A 21,674-nucleotide genomic window follows, 5' to 3' on the forward strand; every position below is an offset into this window, starting at 1 on the left:
TGCTGCCAAAGGGCAGAAATTTTTTGGCCCATTAACAAAGCTCACATTAAGAAATACAAACTCGGTGTAAAGATGCTGACAGCCTGCGGGAGCATGGGGGAAGGAAGCTGAAAAGGCTCCGAGAGCAATCCGGTTGGTCAAGGGCCAAAGCAAAGAATAGGCCATGGAGATACCCCAGAGAGGTGCAAGAACAGCAAGTTGGATGAAGAGCAATGAAATGTGGGGTGTATATAAGAGAAGATGGATGCCCCTTGGCTCCTGCTGGAATTCCTGAGGGGAGGAGGCTCTACTGTTGGGTTGGAAGCAGTACAAGATGCAAAGTCTTTCTGCACCAGCTGGAACCCCACAAGGCTCTTCCTCGCTCCCGTTCCTGATGGAGCATCTCCAGCCGGGTCCAGCTTCAGAGCAAAGTCCTGACCTTGCACCTTCATACCTTTGTGAAAGTTTGCTACCCAACTCTCCCCATTTTGCCTAGAAGCCACCCAAAATCCCAGCCCATACCCCTGTGCTATGAGGAGATTCCTGAAGGCAGGTTCCTCAGCTCAGACCCATCACTTGCTGCTGGGGGTTATAATTTCTGGTTTTGTGGTGAACTACAGCTTCACCCAGGGACCTGGGGTGGGGGCTTCTGAAAAGCCTGCAGAAGAAACGTGGTCAGACCCTGAAACGCACTTTAATTTTAGAGCTTTGATTTATGTATTATTTTCTTTTCCTGGCTGCAGGGTCGAAGGCTTTGCAATTGCTGTTGTCTGGCACCTTGGCATCCAGCAGCAAATGCCTGTGCCTGAAAGTTAGGGCAGAAAAGTACATTTATCTCCCGACACCGAGCCCCCATCCAGCCCTTGAGACCAAAGTGAGGGCTTTAAACTGCAGCAGCAGAATTGCAAAGCCTCTGCAGAGGGTCTAAGATTTGCACACACACACAACTTTTTTCCAACAGCTTCTTTCCTTCTCTGAAAAAATGAAATATTTTGCCTCTCTTCCATCTCCTCTTCCCCCAGCAGCATCACCCTATCTGGTTTTCAGCTTCAAAATGCCTTTAGATCTTAAATAAATTTGATTTAGGGCCACAAATACTTTATGTCATGTTCTTTTGGAAGCTGTTCCCTGCTTCCTCGTGCCGTGGCCACGCAGGGCCAGCTCACAGCTGGAGGGAGGTGGTGGTGGGAGGGAAGTCTGCGTTTCTGGGACCCCATTTCCTTCAACGTGGAGGAAAGGGGCATCAGTACCGATGACAACCAGGAATAGGGATAGAAATAGTTGTTGGGCTGTTTTAAAAGCATCAACAAGAATTTTGATAAGTTTATTGATCAGCTTTAAATGTATTAGTGGGAATGTGCAGATAAAAGGGGGAATGTCTATGTCATTTAATCCCACACAGGTCGAAGGGAGGTGGGACAGTAAATCCCTTGACCTGAGTCAAGATTTGCTTTCCAGCAGTGAAGGAAGGGTTAATTTTTTACAGATTTTCTGGACCAGTAACAAGCCTTTGAAATGCTGGAGAAAGGTGACTCCGAGGAGACCCATACTCGCTGTACAGATGGGCTGGGAGCCGAGCATGGACAGCAAAGCTGCGGAAGGGGTTTGCTCTCTGACTGGGACCACCTCTCCTCCCTTCCCCCCCCCCAGCTGTGAAACGCTGATTCCTCTCCCTCCTCCTACAGGCTTGGGTGAATTTGAGTCTGAGAAATAGTTCTATCCATGGGACTCCCCCTCCCATGCTTCCCACCATCCATGGGGTTTCCATGCAGCACGAGGAGCTGAGGAAGAGCTTCCCCACAGCTGGCAGCCTGCGTGCCCGTGCCACCACTCGTGCCCACCAATGGCACGGCCAGGCTGCCTGGAGACAGTCCCCACAGCAGGAGGACCTGTGCCCAGGGTGGGCTGCACAGCACCCCTCATCCTCCTCTCTGCTGGTGGGGCAGGGGCAGGGTGTGCACAGTGGGGTCTGGGAGGGGTGGGTGAGGCAAAGGGACAGGGAGAGGGTCCCAGACAGCATGGAGATGGGGACAGGGAGACCACAGCATCAGTGGGGAGAGTGGGAGGACCCTGCCCCTACCTGCAGCCCTCCTGGACCCCAGCCCACCAAGTCTGAGCACCCTGAGGTGTGCTGGGATGAAGGCTCGGGATGGTGTCTGCCTTGCTGGGACTGCACTGGGATGGCTGACTGGGGCATTTGCACAGGGATGGGGCAGAGATCCCTGCTGGGTCACGTCCATCAGGCCACCGGACACGGGTGGGTGCAGGTAAGGAGGGCAAATCCAGCAGAGGGCCCTCTCGGGGAGGAAGCAGCCCCTCTCCTCCTCCTCCTCCCCTTTTTTTCCTCCTCCTTCTCCTCCTCCTCCTTCTCCTCCCCAGGCTGGCCCTGGGCTCCCTTGGGCCGTGCACCCCAGGGTCCCGGGTGGGCAGGTGGGACAGCACAGCCCCTGGGGTGGGGAGCACAGGCAAAGGACTGGATTCATTTTCTTCTCTTCGCCCTTCCTTGCCACACACATCGCTGGATTTTACGTGCCGCACAGGCTGTGGGGTGCTGCGGATGCGCCCAAACGCCGCTCCACCAGCACCTTCCCCAGGATGGCGATGGCCACGCAGTACCCAGCTTCCCGGGGACCGGTGACAACCTGTGGCATCCCTGGTGTGTTCTCTCCCTGGAGACGTCGGTGTGTTCGTGTACGTTAGCAGGAGAGGATCCTCAGCATCTCCACCTTCCCCTTCCCTCCTCCCTCTGCCCCCAACAAGGTCTCCCGGGGCCGGGGACTGCCCTGCCAGTGGCTGCTGACATGAGGCTGCTCCTGATCATTCTGCCATCGCTTTTCTACGCTGCTACAAGTAAGTGTCCGTCTTCGCGGGTCACGCCATCCAAAGTGGGGAGGAAATCAGGCCATTCGATTGGGGTGGGTGTGCGTGTGAAGAATTTTATAGTGAGATTTCGATATAGATCATGGCACAGGGATGCCGGCTGCCTGAAGACAGCCGTAAGTGATGTCCTGTGAGGAGAGTCGATGTGCCTGGTAATTCTGCTCTCTGCGCTGCTTACTGGTCGCTTTTCTGGGCATCCGTGTTACCTGTAAGCCCAGAGAGAGCTGCAAATTGTGATTCTGCCTTTTATTGAAGAGAAGAGAGAGCGAGGAGGGGAGTGGAGGGGGAGCGGGGGCAGCCGCCGCGCCGATGTTACAGTCTGAAAGGGGAGGGAGCCGTGGACAAAAACCAGATTGAAAAGCAACACTTTTTGGGGGAAGTTAGGAAGGGGGGTGGCGGAAAGGCAAGAGCTCTGCGCTATTTCCATTTTAGTCTGATTTGTTGTGGTTTACTCTTGTGGATGGCAATGCAAACTGTTCCCTCCCCTGTGGGAGAGACGGGGGGGAGGTTAAACCTTTCTCTCCAATCAAACGGTTAATTGCCTGTGTCTCCTTTAGGGTGGTTTGCTTTAGGTGCAGTTCAGCCCACCTCGATATGGCAAACGTCAGGAGAATTGTGTGCAATGTGCCATGAGAAGGGGGTTGCAGTCCCGGGCGGGGGGTGATGGGGATGCCCCATGGCATGGAGAACTTGGGTGCTAGAGACGAATGGGACAGGCCATGCATCACCCCGGCCACGTCCTGCAGCTCTGGGACTTTGCTGGCAGAATTTACACGTTTTTTTTGCAGACAGAGGCAAGGTAGACCAAAGGCATGTTTCGTTCAGCCTGTTAGTATCCAAAGAATTCGGTCACGGCTGTTTTCTCAGTGATGCGTGGGCTTCGTTTACAATCCTGGGTGGCCCTCGTAAAAAGTCGAGGCAGATGCTGAGGTTAATCCTGGCTACGTTTGGCCGCCTCCTCTGGCTGTGCTTCCTTCCGTAGCCCTGCAGAGCCGGGACAGAAGGGTCCCCACTGCGGCACAGTGCTCATGGCCATCCCATTCCACCTCTGGCAGGGAAGGTCAGTTTATTGAATAGGCTGTTCAAAATCACCTGTTTCCTCAGTGTTTTACCTTGCCTGAAACACACTTTTCCTTTGTTTTTTTGTTATTTATGGTTTGGGTTTTTTTATTTTTCATCTTTTATTTCACTTTCTCCTCTGCTGTCTCAAGTTGTGTCTCTGATTTCTGTCCTGCGCAGTCCCCGGTTTCTCTCCCCCTGACGGGGGTTAATACAGAATGAGGTACTGTGGGGGTGGCTGGAGAGCATCAGTTCGGCTGGAAATCCGGGGCTTGAGCATCATTCCTGAAAAAAAAAAAAAAAATAGAAGCTATCTGTGTTTATGTGTTTAAATAGATAGATATATATATATAAACCCCACTCTCTTAGTATTTACATAGCTCCATATGTGGATACGCTCTCTGCAATAGGGACCTGGAGGCCCTGGAAAGGTTCCTGTTGCTTTCTGTGGGTCCTACATAAATTCAGACTAAGAAAACAGCCAGAAACCATCATGACATGACAGTATGCAACAGAAATCTTCCCTGGATAACTAGAAATGGAACCAAGACAGGAAAAAAAAAAAAATCTCTCTGGAGGGACTAGAGCTCAGGTCTCAGGGCTGGGGTCAGATCTGGTTCCATTCACAGGACTTGGAGAGGGTAAAGGACATGCTTCCCTCTGTGGGGCTGCAAGAGGGCAGGAGCCAGGGGGCTTGTAATATCCCCATCCCCCCGGTTTGTGTTTTCTTACTCTTTTATCACCCGAAACACTGTATTAAGGAGTCATGTTTTTCCTTACAAGCCCAGCCCCTTGCCAGCCTTCACTTCTGCTGCCTGCAAGGGTAGGACCCAATGGCACCTCCAAAATCTCACTTCTACCACTGCTCTGGCCTCTTTTAAGAGGTTTCCCTTGATCTTTGTCCAGGTTTTAATTCACTAGCTAGGTGTTTATCTCGCAGGGATCCTCCGGAGCTGTGCCAAAGCCTGCAAGCTGGGGACAGGCCAGCTGAGATAACATTTTACATGAGGGATGCTGGGGGGGAGTCAGCTGGTCCCTGTGCATGTGTTCATGGGGGTCCTGAGAAAATACCCCTTCTCCTGCACTAGCAGGAGCCCTCCTGGTGTAGTACCCATGGGCTACGGCAGGGTCCGGTCCAGCACTTGGCACCACTCACTGCGAGCACCCATGGCGAGGTCTCATGTTGAGGAGCAGCTTCCAGCCTCTCGCAGGTACTTCACACTGATATACAGCCCAGGCTTGAACTGTTTTGACGTAAACGTCATTTCATTTAGTTTTTCGCACATGCTTTTATTATTGGGTGTGATCTTGCCAGCACGAGGTGTTTTTAATAAACATGATAAAACTCTTTTTATTGAAGCATTAACACTCAACAGCTCTATTAGAAATAAACTTACGCTTAAACTTGGCTGAAATTTTTATTGTATTCGCTGCCTCAGAGAAACAGGTGCTTAGGAAAATCCAAAGGAACAGTCACACATGATGAGTTTGCATTTGTCCATCTTGCAACACATGAATTTGTTAGAGCATTTGCTTGTGCGTGCCCCCTATGAGATATCAATGTACCAGAGCTTTCCACTGGTTTTTGTTCCCTCTTTGGATGGGTGTCCTTGCTCAGCTGTTGATTCACACCTCCCAAGCCTCCAGTGACTGGTCTCGACCTGCTGACAGAGAGCAACTCCATGGACACCAGCCCTGCTCCTTATAAAGTGGGGTTTTTTGCTGGTTTTAGTGTATAAAACGGAATATTGCAAAATCAATTCCCCTCCCAGCTCAGTTTGCTAGAAGCAAAAGATAGATTTTTCTTTTTCCCCACTCCCCCCAGTTTTCGGCAGCATCCCAGCCCCGTTCAGTCTGACTGGCTGGGAAGAGCTGGCATGAGTCATGTCGATGCTGGAGGAGATGCCTCCAAGCGAGCTGTTATTCCAGGCACCAGCTTCATTCTGGGTGAATCGTTTCAAGCTGATGGTGATGTTTCTGCTGCTTCTCAGCAGGATGGAGGTTGGCACCTAGAAAGTCCTACTCATTTTGGAGCAATGCAAGCAGGGGAAGGCCATGCACAGGGTCATGTATAGGCTGGTAGAGCCTGACACAACGAATCTGTAGGAGCTTCACGCCAGGGTCCATCACTCTTGAGCTTTGGGTGGACCAAAATTTGCTCTTTACAAGTAAGACAATGCGGTGCTAAGCAACTGGCCCATCATCATGCAGGAGATCTCTGTCTGTGTCTATCTTCTTGGACAGGTTTGGCTTCATAAAGCAGAATCATGCCCAGAAGTATTTAAAGTGACTGAGGCTCTGCACTAATGAGAGGTCTAGGATAAGGCTGTCTGGTAAGGAACCCCCCCCGGGCAAATTCCCTGGGAAATGCCATTGGAGCAGGAGCTGCCTGTGCCGCTCACCGGAAAGAGACGGACATACACTGGCTCGTGTCTTCCTTCTTTTAGATAGATGTGACATTGTCATGGCATTTGGAGGCTGGGAAGGGAAGACCTCCAGCGCCAGCACACACAGCAGCCCTCACCCACATCCCCGGGTGACTTGTCTGTCACAGCCTCGACTCCTGTCTGTTGTGTTATCAGAAGAAAATAGATGTTCTTGCTCCCAGCTAAAGGAACAAAAGATCACGCGTAAATGAATTTTCAGTGACAAATTTTTACAACGTTTAATAGCAGATATGCTTTTTAATGTCCCAGGCAGACAGTAATTCGTTTGACCGTTGTTAGGCGTTTCGGTGTTCTGCAGTAGGACATGTGATACCTCCGTGGGTTTAGACACCTCTGATACAGAAGTATAGCCACAAGCATTTATAAAAAGCTAAAATTACCTCTTGCTTTGCAAAAAGACTGGCTAAAGGCAGGCACTTCCAAAACAGAGGTCTCTGAAAGCCCGATACCGGCTGTACCAAGGATACGAGCCAGATTTTTTACTTTGGGGTAAAGGGGACATGGCCCTTTCTGACAGTGCGGAGCCCCTGGCATGGGAGCTCCCTGCAGGGTCAGGTCAGCCCAAGGGGTCCCCAGCTGGACAGGGAGAACTGCCCCCCACCAGCTCCCATGGCAGCACAGCCTGCTCCAAGGCAAGGAGATGGCTCAGGCTTCACAACCTTATAAAAATAGGGGTTCCCGTCATGCCCCAGGCTGCCCTGTGGCTGAGACGTGGGGTCCCGGCTGATTCAAGATTGTAGACAAAGAGGAACAGTGACGTGAGTCTGTTAAAAATGTCACTTGGACCCGCTTTATGGCTTCAAGTGGATGGAGATCCCTTCCAGAGGTCCTTGGGATGGCTCCAGTTTTCAGGAAAGATTTACGGGGCCACAATAGACTCTGCTCCAAATCTTAAAACACTTTGAATTATGTTGATTGAATCCATCGGGTTTTGCATGGATTTGGAGTCCTTATTTTCCCCTGAACAAACACCCAGATGCGTCAGTAAATCCTGGGAAAGGCTTGCAGGACCCTTGGCTGGTCAGAGAAGTCCAGGGCAGAGATTCAGGCAGTGCATGCTATTTACATCTAGCTCAGCCAGCTATTGCAGAAAGTGGGGATATTTTTAGTCTAATGGAAAACTTCCTCAGATCCAGCCACAACCTGTCTGCCAGAAAACTTCCCTGGGGTGGACGGGGCACCCACAATTCAGCTGCTGGGCCAGCTGGAGGGGACCACATCTGCATGGATGCCCACATGGATGCCCAATGCTGCCCACAGGGGCATGGGGAGTCCCCACCAGTCACCCCTGCATCCTCTCCGCTCTCCATCACGCCACAGTGTTTGCTGATGGGATGGTTAATGGAGGGGGGGGTGAGTGTGAGTGAGGCACAGTGCTTTTAATTATAGCATGCACCATTAGCCATTAATAGCCTGGCAGTTGGAGGAAATCCTGAGCAACAAGCTGGGCCCTCCGCACCAGCCGTGTTCCCCTGGTGCCTGATGGCTGCCGCTTCCCAGGGCCTTGATCAAGGCAGGCTGTGGAAATGTTTAGCTGGATCTGAAGCATGCCATTGCCATGGATAATTGCAGGATATTAACGAACAGGGCCCTGGAGCTGGCTATCTTTGATGGTTCTGATGGAAAAGACTCAGCAAAAGGGGAGATGGAGCTGCCCAGAGAACTTTGCACCCAGGGATGGGGCTGCACCTCGGGGACAGGGGTGGCCTGGGGAGGAGGGATGGGGTGGCCTGTTTTGTTGGGACTCTCCATTTCCATGCTCTCCTCAGCAGAACTGCCTCTGTCTGGGTGTCCAGGCTCCAGGGCAGCATTTTGCCAGCTAAAAGTGTTCTGAAAGCAGGACTTTGGGTCCTTCTTTTCCCTTGGGGCACACTCATGCCACCTCGGTGGTCTCCAACACCCCATCAGCTCACGCTTGCTCAGGCTGGAGCAGAGTCTCAGGGGGCACTGGTGTGGCAATGCTGGTCCTCAGCATCAGCGCAGGCACCCTTCAGCCCCCCAGCCCTGCTCTGCTCCAAAAGTCACTGGAGTTGGGCACAAAGCAGGATGAGACCCCAGGAGCTTGGTGCCCAGAAGGCGACGGCGCATCATTTGTGAGGGGTCCAGGGGTGGGAGGTGCTGCCCCAGAGCTGAGCATCTCCTCTTCCTTGGGCAGAGCCTCCTCTGATCCACTCCCGGCAGGATGAGCACGAGTGTCCCTTGGGACAGTTTCCCTGCGGCAACCTCTCCGTCTGCCTGCCCCAGGCCCTGCACTGCAACGGGGAGGATGACTGCGGCAACGGAGCTGACGAGGAGAACTGTGGTAAGCAGCAAGAGGGATGACCTCAGAGTGAGTAACCCCTGGACCTGGGAACACCAGGACCCAGGACCACAAGTGCAGTTGAGCAGAGCTTGCTCTTCCCCTGGGAAGCCTGAGGAATCCTGCACCTGCTCTGTTCTCCAGCCACTTCCCTGGCTCTTACATTTCCAAACCATCCCGGCACAGTGGCCAGGAGCTCATCCATGAGGGATTCTCCCAGTCCGAGGTGCAGAAAACCCTCATTGCTACAAGGCTGGGGCAGTTATTTCTGGGCAGTGGTGGACAGGCAGAGGAGCAGAGGGGCTCAGCACTACCAGTCAGGACACACGGTTCAGCAGATTTAAAGACACAAAATTAGTTCCTTTTTTTGCACAATACACAGTGCAAAAATGTGCTCAGAGATGCTGAGTCTAGGAGTGTGAATGAGTTAGAGACTAGACAAATTCATACCCTCTGGGAGCTGGTTAACTGAGTGGCTTGGATACAGCGTCAGGGCTTGGGATATCCTTAAAGTGGGCTCAGTGGGGTGATAGAAATGGAGAAAAGAAAATTTCATTGTGGTTGTGCTTGGAGACACACCACAGGGCTGGATGAATCCCTGTTCTGCCCCGGTGCAGCTGTGGGGGGCTGGAATCAGATCTCAGGCTTCGTGGGATGCAGCACCCTCTCCCAAAGCTGCTGGGGGTTTTGCCGGTCTCCGTGTGCCTCTAACAGTGGTCCCCTCTGTCCTGCAGTGGATGACAGCGGCTGGCTGCAGGTCTTTGGTGACATGCTGGCCGCGAGGAGCAGCAGGATGGCTGTGGAAGACGAGGGTGATGCCTGCTGTAAGCTGTCCTCCCTGGGGCTCGGCATCCTTCCCCACCCCACGGGGGTCCCCTGACCCGCACGAGCTCCCTGTGCCCTCCCCTCAGCACGTCCCCTCTGCTTGCCCACAGGGCTGGAGATCTTCCCAGCGCAGTGCCGGTGCCGGGGAAGGGCTGTAGACTGCACCGAGCAGGACCTCGCCACTGTCCCCTGGGTCTCCTCCAATGTGACCAGGATGTGAGTAGCGGCGGGTGCAGGCACCCTTCTCCCCTAGGAGAGGCACAAGCATGACATGCACTGCCACCCGGCAGGAAAACAAGCTTAGAGGGAAGGAAATAAAATCCCTGGCTTTTACTTGTTGTCCCTGGGTCCAAAGAAGCAAAGAGCCCTTTGCCTGCCAACAGACCGCTCTCTGCTGAGCTTCAGCTGCTCGCTGCAAACCTCCCACAAGATCATGGAGCCAGGAGAAGGGAACGGCCAGATCCTGGCCAGGGTGAGGACTAGGGAGCCTGTCTTTGCTGCCAAGCCTCCCGTTGAGATGCACAGGGTCAGAGACTTTCAGCAAGGTCCCAGCCTGGGGTACCTTTGCACACACGAAGCAAGGGCTGAGAAGGGAGGAGAGCGTGGGAAAAACTCATCTGCAGCAAATAATGGTTGCAGATTGCGAGGGCAATTAGCAATGTAGCGTTAATGAACAGCAGCTGCCTTGCATTTTGTTTGTATTGCACAAGAAGACGAGGTCCAGTCTTCACTGTTCTCCTTTCATAGAGGACTCTCCTCCATCCTAGTCTGCTGGCCCTGGGTTTGATTTTTTTCCTTCTGTTTTCCTGCTAGGGACCTGAAGAAAAATAAAATCCGTTCTCTGCTGGACAATCAGTTCGCCAGGTACAGGAGTCTGAACAAGCTGTGAGTATCTTCTCTATCCTGCTCTCTGGCTTGTTTGTGATAAAAGGGCAGAGCAGTGGATGCAGGGGTCAGCAGCAGCAGGGCCACGTGTGGAGGAACAAACGTGTGAGGCAGCTCAGAGCAGCTGCTTGTGACCGTTGGACATCTGTACTTTCAGCTTCCTTCCCTTTGCATGGAGTAAATGAGGCAGAGGTGGAAAACAGCCTCTCCAGGCCTGCTTGAGCAGGGGCTGCAGCCTGGACCTCTGTCCCTGAGCACTACGAGCCATGTGTCTGGTGTCCTGCATTTGTAGACACATCCCTGTCTTCCCTGGGGACCACGGGCCCTGAGAATCCCTTAGAAAAGAGACTTCTTCTTCAGCCTCTTCTCTCTTTTTTTTTTTTTTTTTTAAATAGGTTTTTGCAAAGAAACAAGATCCGGTTGATCTCACCCAAAGCCTTCGCTGGACTTTCTCAGCTTAAAATGTTGTGAGTAAAGGTGTCTGCCTTATGGGGCCCTGGGGAGGGGAGCCCTGGGATGGACACAGTCCTCGGCTCCTCCTGGCATGAAGCAGAGCTGGCTTGAGGACAGGTTCTGAGCCTTTTTTCTTGCTCCTGCAAGAGTTTGTATCAAGCATGCTTTAAGCTGGATTTGTACGTATTGTGGGTGAATGTGGAGCAAAGCAGAGGCATTTTCCCTCCTTACAAACACGGCTGTTCCCATCCAGCCTAAGCTGAGATCCTGTGTTTGAGCTGCTGATGGAGACGGTGCCGCGGGTACCCAAAGACAGGGACCACGGGCAGCTCGGGAAGAACAGCTTTAGTAAAGGCAATTTTAACGGGCAGCAATGTCTGAGGACTGCTCTCTTCCTCTGCCCTGGTTCCAGGTTCCTCAGCCACAACAGGATCACGCAGCTGAAGCCCAGGATTTTTGAGGACCTGCATCGCCTCGAGTGGCTGTGAGTTCCTCTGCCGGTCCCAACAGCATCAGATGTGACTGATCCCAGCTCTTCCTTGCATTTACCATAATTTCATTTCCTTGGGGAGGGGGGGAAGTGGGTATGATGGTTTGAGGGTATCTGTGGTTACATGCCCATACTGGGGGCTGTGGGGCTGTGGAGGAGATGGGTATGATGCCCAGCTGGGTCTCCACCCCCGCCCCCCCCCCCCCCCCCCCAGCAGCCCTGGGGACCTGGGCACGCTTGGCCTCTGCTGTGACTCTTTTATGAAACTCCTACTTGAGTTTCCTTCCCCTGTTACTGGGGTCAGGTTCAGCACAGACTGGACATGGTCTTGTCTGCAATCTTGTTATGGCCAGCTAGTCCCTGTGGGTTCTCGCCGTGCCACACTCCCCTTGCCGGTCTGCAGCGGCAGAGCACGATGATGGGCTTCATTCAGAGCCAGCCTCAGCTCCCAGGCTGGAGGTTTGTGTATAAAAGGCTTTAAGTGAGCTGTTAAACACAGAGATTTGCAGCTCCATCACCTTGAAAAATATACACCTAAATTGAAAATACAGCTAATATCCTTCCCCTCTGTTTATTCTCAAAGGCTCTTTGATCTGGGCCCGTGCGGTGTGTGGTTTTACACAGGGAGCTTATAAAGATTTCGCTACAGAAGAGAAACCATAAAGGCCACTTTACAAGACGGTTCGTTCCTGTTCTGCATTTGCAGGAACAGCTCGGGCAGGTCTGCCACCCCCTCAAGCTTCCCTCCTCTTACTTACCATGGGACCAGCTCAGTTATTCCTTAAATCAAAGAGGGACAACAAAAGGATGAGCAGCTCGTGGAGGGTGGTCTCTGGTGCACACAAGCCAGAGGACTTTTGAGAAGCCCAGTAACGGCCCTGAATTCCCCAAATGGTTTCTAATTTATCTTTATTTCACAGCAGAAGGGAGGAAAAATCCGACAGACTCTGACTGTGAAGGAATCCAGACTCTGCAGCTGGATCTAACGCTTCATCCAGGGCTGCCTGGGCAGGATTCAAAGGGGGTTGAAGGGGCTTCAGAGGGAGGACAGCCCCCACCTGGGGATGGGTATCCATGGAAGCTTGCAAGGGAGAAGGGACAGAGCCCCATCCTGCTGGGGCAGCACGAGTGCTAAATTTGGGGGCTTCCCACTGCCTTCTTGCCCTTTCGGGGTCCCCTACTCTCACTTCTCCACTTCCCCTTCCAGGATGCTGGACAACAACAGGATTGCCACAATTGTTCCCGCAATGTTTTCAGGGCTGAAGTCCCTGTATTTCCTGTAAGTAGGGGCAGGGGGAGCCTTCCGAGGGATCTGGGGGGAACCCGCTCTGTGGGTGTCTGCATGGTACCTTCTGCAACCCTTTTCCAGGCAGCTTCCAGCCTTTTTCAGGGCAAGTCAAGGATGCTGCGGCTTCCTCCGCTTCCCCCAGGGTGTGAGGGGTGATGGTACAAGGTGCCTGCAGTTTAGGTTGTCGACTTCTTTCCTTGAGTCAGTGATTGCAAACAGGATCCTATGCTTTCCCAAATTACTGTCCTTCTGACCTGTTTTCACATCAGGTCATCTGAAGCCAAGGGGTCTTTAAGGCCCAGCCATTTCCAAGATGGACGTACAGAATAACAAATTTGCTTTAACCACCATAAAATCAATTTTGCAATCGCTATAAGGTGACTTTAACACCTTTTCCATAGTCCACAACGCAGATCGGAAACCTTGGCGGCAGCCTGGAGTGAGTGTTAGGGGAGAAGTTTTGGCTGTTATAGTGGAAAAAACACGTGTGTGACTGCACAGACACACATATATATTCACATACAGCTTAAAAAGCGGTCAGATGTATTCCCTGGGTGGACACCTGCAAGCAGAGTGCTTCAGCCACGGCTGCTGGCCCGGGCTTGCACCTAGCTCTGCTGGAGATGGAACTGCTGGAGTTGGCTCTAAGAGCCTGAAAGTTGGGTTTGGGGACGTGCAGAACTCAGTAACTGCTGTGCCTGGGGACGGGGGAGCCAGGCACGGGGGGGGGGACACAGCACAGCCGGGGCTGGCAGTGGACTTGGGGAAGAGGGGCTGTGACCCTGGGACTTCACTCCTCTACAAAACTCGGTGTCCAGAGACCTGTCCTCGCTCTGTCCCCAGAGGGGGAGCCGTGTGGGCTGCGGGGGACAGCCCTGGGGGGACAGAGCTCCCCTCAGCCGCACGTTCCCACGTTGCAGGCAGCAGCGCCGCTCTGCTGGGTGACGTACTCTGTTTATCCTTCTGCATTTTTGTTAGCAAATCAAATAAACTAAAACTGCGGTCACGAAACGTGCAGTGAGGAACCCTGTGCAAGCAGGCATGTGCAAAAGCGCTGGGAAAAGCACCAGCGGGAGTCCAGGCTATAAATTTGCCTTTACTGGCTGTCACTCCAGGGTCACTTGCTGCTGCTTTCATGCATGGCTCTCCCAGTGACGTGCCCGTCACAGCTCACTGGAGAGCATCTCCCACATTAAATGTGCCTTGTACTATTACCTTTACATCTTTCCCAAAGAAGGTGGATGGAGCTTGGTACTGCCGTTAACGGTGGGCCAGGCCTTTTCCTGGGGTAGTGGCAGCTGAAGTCACTCTGTGGTTGTGCGTGGCCATGGCTTCTCTGCCAGGGTGCCCACCGACCCTGAGATGTCCCCCTAGCCCCCGGCCAGGGTGAGTCCATGGGCCAGCAGAAAGCCCTTGTGAAACCCTGTGTGGTCCAGGAGCCGCAGCAGGACCCCATCCATGCACAGGGTTGTGTCCTGGGCAGATGTACGTTGCTGTAACCCCATTTTTCCTTATTGCCTCCCGACCAGGTACATGTTGAACAACTCTTTGACTCAAATACCCAACGCCTCCCTCTGTGCAGAGATGCCGAAGCTCAGCTGGCTGTGAGTACCCAGCTTGCCGGCAGCGAGGTCAGGCTGCCTGCGGTGTAGGCAGGGGCTGCTCCCACTCCCCAGCCAGGCTCCTGGAGCAGAGATGGGGAGAAAAGGGCTGGAAGCATCCCACAGGGAATGGGGGCAGAGCTGGGTGTGGGTGGGCAAGCAAGAGGTGAGGCAGTCCCCAAGGATGGTGGGGGTGGAGGTGGCAGCCGCAACTGTCTTTCTGCAGGGAGCTGGAAGGAAACAGGATCCGGGCGATGCGCAGGGCTGTTTTCCAGGAGTGCCATGACTTCACGGTGCTGTGAGTACCTCGGGGGTCCGGCCATGGCCCCCGCTTCCTGGTGCAGACCCCATCCTATTGCAGGCACATGGAGGGAGGAGGGAGGATAGCCAGCGCTCAGCTGGGACCCCCATTTCCTGGGTGATAGGACTCTGGGTGACATAAGGGTCCACTGTTCCACGTTTAATGGTTTCTGCCCACACAGCATCAACTGTGCAATTAGCTTCATTAATTTTGTAGGGACTTGATCAGGGGTCCCAGAACATTTTCCAGGGTCTCTGTGCTGGAGAATGGCTAACCCTGGGTTGGGAGCTGGTGGGCTCATCCCAGAGCCCTGTCACCAGCCCAAATCAAATAGGAACCTTCTTTAGGTGGGAGAAAGCGGCAGGACACAGCATGGAAAAAGCTTCCTGTGGTGTGCGAATACCAGAGCTCACAGCCAGGCCAGACTCTTCTGCTGGCATCCAAATCCCCTAAAAATATCGCTAAGGAAGGCCATAAAGCTTGCGAGCTGGCTCTCCACATGTCAAACAGCGTCTGGGTCTGTTTCCTCCCCTCCTGCCTGGAGCCTGCTCCTGCCCCGTTCTTTCTTGGCCCCAGGTCTGAGCTCTTGCCCAAGTGCCCTCACAGAGCTGAGAAAAGCAGAAGATTCACATCAAGGATGCACAGGCCTCTCCCAGGGTCTAGTTTTCCTGCACATGATGGTGATATATCTCCCAAAGGGATATATACAGCCCCTGGAGCCTCAGGAATTGAGGACAGGAGAGCTGTGCACCGTGCAGATGTTATCCATGACCATAAGGCTGCCAGTGGCCACAGGGTGGTGGCAGGAGAACAGAAGTGGGATGAGGACCCAAGCCTTCCCCCTAGGCAATCAGCAGTTACCTGGAGCACTGGGAATGCATTGCTGGGATGCATCCCCTAATTGGAAAGCTCTGCTGTGACTTTCCAGCTGAAGATTGCTGCACAAAGATCCCATTCCTCTCTCTGCCTTTCTTGGAGAAGCTCCCAAAGGTGTTTAATCCCCAAAATATGCACCCCTACAGTTTTTTTTTTCCTCCATGAAAGCTGCCCACAGCCCCCGGTGCTGGGAGGGTGAGCTGCTGCCCCGCCATCCATCCTTTCTCCCGCAGCCGAGTCGGTTGGCTTTGATCAGCAGCGTGTTTCCCGGGGCTGTTATGGCAGTGCCATGGAAACGTCTGCACAGGCAAGACAGACGGCGTAAACACACCCTGATGGTGACACCGGCAGAGGAGATATCTGCTGCCTCTGCTTGGGAGGCTGAGACAGGGGCCTCGTGTTCAGGCTCTGTGGGATGAGCCATCCTGACCGGACTCCCCCATCTTCCCCCCATCCCACCCAGCCACACCATGGACCTCTCTAGAGTGGGCTGTCCTGGTTGGTGTCTGAGCTCAGCGGAGCCCAGCTGCTTGATGTGAGCCTCCACCAAGGAGCACCATCCATGGGTCATGGCCCTCATGGAGTCTCCCAGCACCTTCAAGCACGTGCCATCCTACAGGGCTCCTACTGCTCTGAAACTGTGTTTCTTGTTGCACCATGCTGGCGTTTCACCTCGGAGAGCTTGAACCAGCTCTGCTCATCTTCCACATTTCTGATGGGCTCTTTTCTGAACTGTGGCCTTGTGTGAGGTGGAGCCTTGCACCTGAGAGCTGGGCTCTGGCTTAGACCTTCCCCACAACGGTGGAGCATTTGGCTGCTGGAGGTGACGGTTGTGGCTCAGTGCATTCAGGAGGGACACAGCAGGTCTGGGTGCACCCTGCCGGTGAGCCCCATGCAGAGTGGGCACCTCTGGCTGCTCACAGCCAGTCCAGAGGTTGGATGATGCTCCCGAAGGGCGTATGGGGCTGTGCCATACCCACACACTCTCTCCCCTTCCTTCTCCTCCAGGATCCTGCGCAGAAACAAGCTCAGGTGGATCCAGGATGGCACGTTTTCCAGGCTGAACAGGCTGGTGGAGCTGTAAGTTTCCAGCTGTCATCTGCACTGACTCCCACCCAACTCCGGATGACAGGGGCTGAGCTGGGGGCAGCGGTGTGGGTCTTGCTGGGGACCCTGCTCTGCTCCCTGCCCAGGGCACCTCGCTGCTCAGCACCCTTGGGTGCAAGACCCGGTGCCCTCAACCGGTTCTCAGACACAGCTCTCCTCTGCACAGCGACCTGTCATCCAACAGACTACATCACCTCCCCTCCTCTCTGTTTAAAGGCCTGGCAGAGCTCCAGCAGCTGTGAGTACTGGGGCTGCATTGCCCCAAGGGGTGTCCCTGCCTCCCTGCAAGTGATGGGGTGCCCTGCAGGACCTCTGCACCTCCCCATCGTGCTGGGGAGCCATCACATCTCCTTACTGCGCGGTCTGTTCACTCAGCAGAGCCATGGTGACAGGATGGGCTCCATCCTGGTGGGTCTGCCTGCAGCAGGGTGTCATTGCAGACCCTCTGCTTCGGGGCTGCAGACCCATCCTGGGGAAATGGGCAGTGCTGGGAAAAGCCATAGAAAGACACCAAAAAGACTGGGGAAAAAATACCGTAGATTTGTCTCTTTTTCAGGAATATTTCCTACAACCCCTTGAGAGAGATCTTCCCTGGCCAGTTTGAGAACCTGCCCCAGCTACGGTCCCTGTGAGTCCCACGACATCCCCAGCCCTACAGCGCTGCCTCCACCTGTGGCAGCCCTAAACCCAACCCAGGGCCACTCACAGCACCCCCTGTGCTGGTTTCCTTCTGCAGGAGCTTGGAAGGGCTGGAGATCCCCAACATCCACAACCTGACCTTCCAGAAGCTGACCAACCTCTCCCATATGTGAGTTGAGGGGGGGAGTGGGTGGCTGCTGCTGCCCTGGCACCCATGCTGGGGGGGGGGGGGGCAGGTGTGGGGAGGGAAAACAGTTCACTCCTTACACATGTGAGTGTCCTATTTCAGCCCCCTGGAAGCCCCCAAGCATGATGATACTGCTTAAATCCCCCCAGGGCAAGATGGTGTCTCCTAGCTGGGGCTTACTTAGAGCAAGGGGAGCATTTCGCCCATGGGGAGGGAGGATTTTGCAGAGCCACAGGTTCCCCATTGGGCTCCACATGTGATACAAAGAGTGATCTGCATTTCTGGAGATGTGTATTGCACAGGTGACATGGACAAGGGAGGCTCAGTCAACCAAGGCTCGCACCAGTAGTAAACCGTGTGCCAAAAGCTGTGGTTAAGTAATCCCATTGGAGGCCCTTCTGCTTAGGTCTGAGATAATGACCCAAGAACCCCAGAGACGTGCAGATAGACAGGCTGGACAGGCATCACACACAGGGTGGAAACAGGACTGTGCAGCCAGCTGTGAGTGCTTCAGTTTCTCTTTGGAAGGAGGAAAAAAAAAAAAAAAAAATCATTAATTTTCTCCAGATGCACATTTTAAAGTACCTGTAATGAAAGACAACTACATCTTCCTCTCTGTAATTGGTCTGTTTGCACTATAAATATGGTACATTTTCTACCTGACTTGCTAATAAGCAATCATTTTCTCTCCTTTTATCTATAATTAAGCAGAAATGAGCCTTGCATTTCAGTTTTGTAGTCATTTTCTAATGTAGAGTTTTGCTAAGCTTACATGGGTTGGCTTTTATAAGGCTTGAAAAGATTAATCTGAATTAACACACAGGGGAAAAAATGTGAATCCCTCTTAATGGAACTCGAAGGTTTTGAATAAGGGATTGATTTTTAAATGTTAGTTTGTGAGAATCGTGGGTTGGAGGAAAACACTCCTGTACTTACCAGCTGACAGTGCTGAATAGTGGCAGATTTAAGAGCGTGGCTGTGGTACGTGATCCAAAAAGCACTGGGGTGCCTCCGGCCGGCTTTGCAAAGACTTTGGGGTGTTGTCTATTTAGTTTCCAAAACCAGTTGCAGTTACTGTGCAAATGGGGACCCTTTCACTCAGTTCCATCATGCTGCGTGTCACCTGTGGGTCCCTGCCCCGGCTGTTGTCGCAGGGAGGGCTGTGTGCTGGCATCACTCTGTCCCGGCTCCCACCCTGCGCTGCTGCTCCCTCCTTCCTCCCCATCTCCCTTCCCCTGCTCTCTGTAAGCCCCCAGGCTCTTGGCTAGTGAAAGGTGGGGGGGCTCTTCTCCACCCAGACAGGGAAAAACACGGCCGAGGGGCTGGAGGTCCGAGCAGGCAGGGTGCAGGGTGTGGGGCAAAGGGGCTGCACACGCTGGACCATCCCAGTCACAGCCAGGAAACCTTCCCCACCACCTCAACAGTTACTTCAAGAAGTTCCAGTACTGCAGCTACGCACCCCATGTGCGCAGCTGCAAGCCCAACACCGACGGCATCTCCTCCTTTGAGAACCTCCTCGCCAACATCATCCTGCGCGTCTTCGTCTGGGTCATCGCCTGCCTCACCTGCTTTGGCAACCTCTTCGTCATCTGCATGCGGTCCTTCATCGTCACGGAGAACAGCCAGCACACCATGGCCATCAAGTCCCTGTGCTGTGAGCTGGGGGGGGGGGTGGAGGGGCAGGGACCAGTGTGGGGAGTACAGAGGGAACTGCGTGTAGATGAGCTACCCACCAGCATTTCCCCGGGGAGGACCTGTGTGGCTGATGCCAGCCCTCCCCAGCACAGCCAGGGCCTGCTTGCTGCCACCTTTACCTTTGTGCTGTTGGCTGATGGGTTTCTGGGCATCCCTCTGTGCCTGGGGCATCTCAGCCCCTGCCCTCAGGTCTGGGCTCACAGGCACCAGCAGAGTAGCTCTTGTATCCACAGACACACACATATATATGCATATATATATAAAGCCAAACGCTGCCCAGTTGGTTTTATGCCCATAATGGGTTTACGGCCACGGCATTAATGCAAAGTGCTACATTTGCCCACGAATGCTTTTTTTCTCACAGTACTTTGTTCCCTCCCCCCCCTTTCAGGTGCAGATGGCCTGATGGGCATCTACCTCTTTGTCATCGGAGCTTTCGACCTCAAGTACTCGGGCGAATACAACAAGCACGCCCAGGGCTGGATGGGCAGCCTCCAGTGCCAGCTGGTGGGCAGCCTGGCCATGCTCTCCTCCGAGGTGTCAGTCCTGCTGCTGACCTACATGACCCTGGAGAAATACTTCTCTATTGTTTTCCCGTTCAGTCACCACAGAGCTGGCAAGAAGCAGACCATCTCGGTGCTAGTGGCCATCTGGCTTCTGGGCTTCTCCCTCAGCATCATCCCCCTGTGGTGTAAACAGACCTTTGGGAACTACTATGGGAGGAATGGGGTGTGCTTCCCACTGCAGCCTGACCTGGACGAACAGCCCAGTGCTCGGGGCTACTCCGCCACCATCTACCTGGGTAAGGCCACCTTGGGACTTGGGACATGGGGATGATGTGGGGCAGGACAGGCTTCCCCTCCAGGGTGCCATGAGAGCCTGCACTGCCTCTGTTAGTAGGATGTCTGACTTTATGGTTGCTGCCGTCCCACTGGGACCATGTAAAACAAGTGTGCCAGCTCTGCCCTCCGTTTTGGGCTGGGGAGGGTCCCTGCTCCAGCCCGATGCTGTCCCCAGCCTCACTCCAGAGCTGGCCATGGGCATCACTGGGCTAAGGCTGGATTCACAACTAGCCAGAGCTGCTGAGATGTCTCTGCCCCCTCTAGTGATAAAAGCAGGAGTAGTCCTGCTGCTGCCGCCGATCCCAGCTCACGAGGGTTGCACTTTGGCTATGTTCAGAGTAAGACTTCTTTCTCTCCAGGCTTGAATCTCGCAGCCTTCATCACCATTGTCTTTGCCTACTCTGGCATGTTCTACTCCATCCACATCACTGCATCCAAAACAGTGGAGAAAGGTGTCTGCTCCCGGGAAGTCACCATTGCAAAGCGGTTCTTCTTTATTGTCTTCACCGATGCTCTCTGCTGGATACCCATCTTCCTCCTCAGGCTTCTCTCCTTGCTGCAGGTGGAAATACCAGGTGAACCCCCGTTCCCCACAAGGCCCTGAAGCAGAGCCAACCGCTGGCTGCTGCCTGCCGTGATTCCCTGGGTCAGGGACCCCTTGGTGTGGGCACTGCTGAGTTTGGAGATCTCTTCACCCACATGTGGGCTGCAAGGGGAGATGGACAGCATTACTGGTTTCCTTGGGCCTCTCCCCAGGGAGCAGCAGTCATGACTCCCCCTCCCCCTTTTGAGGGGCTACCCTTCCTGCTAAGAGCCCACGAATGTCATGGCCCCCCTTTGCTGTGCGGGCTGGAGGTGGGTGGGCAGGCTACCCCTGGGCAGGGAGCAGTCCCCCTCGGCTGCCTAATGTCATGTCCTTGTTGGCACAGGCACCATCACCTCTTGGGTGGTCATCTTCATCCTGCCCATCAACAGCGCCCTGAATCCCATCCTCTACACCATCACCACCACCTCCTTCCAGGAGAAGATGAAGGGCTGTTTGCAGACCAAGCAGCTGGAGTTGCACGACTCCCGCAAGAGCTTTACCCTGGCAACGCTTCAGGCCAGCAGCGCTTGACCATCCCTGGTGGCACAAGGATGCCCGTGGCTCCCCAGCCTGCCAGCCACCACCCTTCAGCTCCCCAGCCCCACAAGAAAACGCACGATCAGCTCTGGGAAGCTCCTGTGCTGGAGAACTGCTAAGCATGAAGGTTTCCTCATCAGCCAGCAGATAGCGTTAGTACTTTATTAATTACACGGATGGGAAGAACAGCCCCAATCCAAGTCAAACAATCTGTTGCAGTTGTATATGATACAAAACAAAAAAGTCCTTTAAATACAAAATACACGTCTTTTAAGTGAGCATCACCTGGCACAGAGCTCTACTGCCGGAGTTATATATTAATATTCCAACTGTACAAGTATTTATAGATAGAAAAAAAAAATTAAAAAAATATTAGGAGAAAAATCACTCCCCCAAATGTTAGTTATATTTTTATATATATAAAAAATATATATATAAAAACACAGAATACAGGCTGAGTTGCTTTTTTTTTTTTCTTTTTTTTTCACCCAAGGAGAGACAGATAGGAGGTGTTATGGCAAAACTGACACTGGGAATGGCTCCCACGCGTGGGTCATATTGCCTTCCATTTGGAACGATGTCTGGTAACTTGGGTCCCTGCCTGAAGGGAGAAACCAGGTTGGGTCCCGGGTGCTGTTAGCTACGGCAGAGGGTTTCTCTGTGGAGGAAAAGGAGGGATGGGAAGGGGAATGGACAAT

At 53.6% G+C, this 21,674-nt stretch overlaps 1 protein-coding gene across 1 annotated transcript; it reads left to right on the top strand.

Moving 5' to 3' along the window:
- The first annotated feature begins 2,780 nt into the window (after positions 1–2,780).
- Positions 2,781–20,970, top strand: LOC141464531 (relaxin receptor 1-like). Its single transcript, XM_074147496.1, has 18 exons — positions 2,781–2,864; positions 8,547–8,667; positions 9,399–9,488; positions 9,600–9,705; positions 10,303–10,374; positions 10,770–10,841; positions 11,240–11,311; positions 12,525–12,596; positions 14,135–14,209; positions 14,433–14,504; positions 16,392–16,463; positions 16,657–16,728; positions 17,047–17,118; positions 17,227–17,298; positions 18,741–18,970; positions 19,403–19,813; positions 20,213–20,428; positions 20,783–20,970. The coding sequence occupies exons 1-18, from the start codon at positions 2,781–2,783 to the stop codon at positions 20,968–20,970; spliced, it is 2,169 nt and encodes a 722-aa protein (XP_074003597.1).
- Positions 20,971–21,674: the final 704 nt, after the last annotated feature.

The sequence above is a fragment of the Numenius arquata genome, chromosome 5, assembly GCF_964106895.1.
Source record: "Numenius arquata chromosome 5, bNumArq3.hap1.1, whole genome shotgun sequence".
In the NCBI taxonomy this organism is placed as follows: Eukaryota; Metazoa; Chordata; class Aves; order Charadriiformes; family Scolopacidae; genus Numenius; species Numenius arquata.

What these genes read in the sequence shown, in the direction of transcription:
- LOC141464531 (XM_074147496.1), top strand. Translation starts at nt 2,781, where the DNA reads ATGAGGCTGCTCCTGATCATTCTGCCATCGCTTTTCTACGCTGCTACA. An exon ending in ATGCCGAAGCTCAGCTGGCT is followed by an intron (nt 14,210 to 14,432) that starts GTGAGTACCCAG and finishes GTCTTTCTGCAG; the next exon opens with GGAGCTGGAAGGAAACAGGA. An exon ending in CTGACCAACCTCTCCCATAT is followed by an intron (nt 17,299 to 18,740) that starts GTGAGTTGAGGG and finishes CCACCTCAACAG; the next exon opens with TTACTTCAAGAAGTTCCAGT.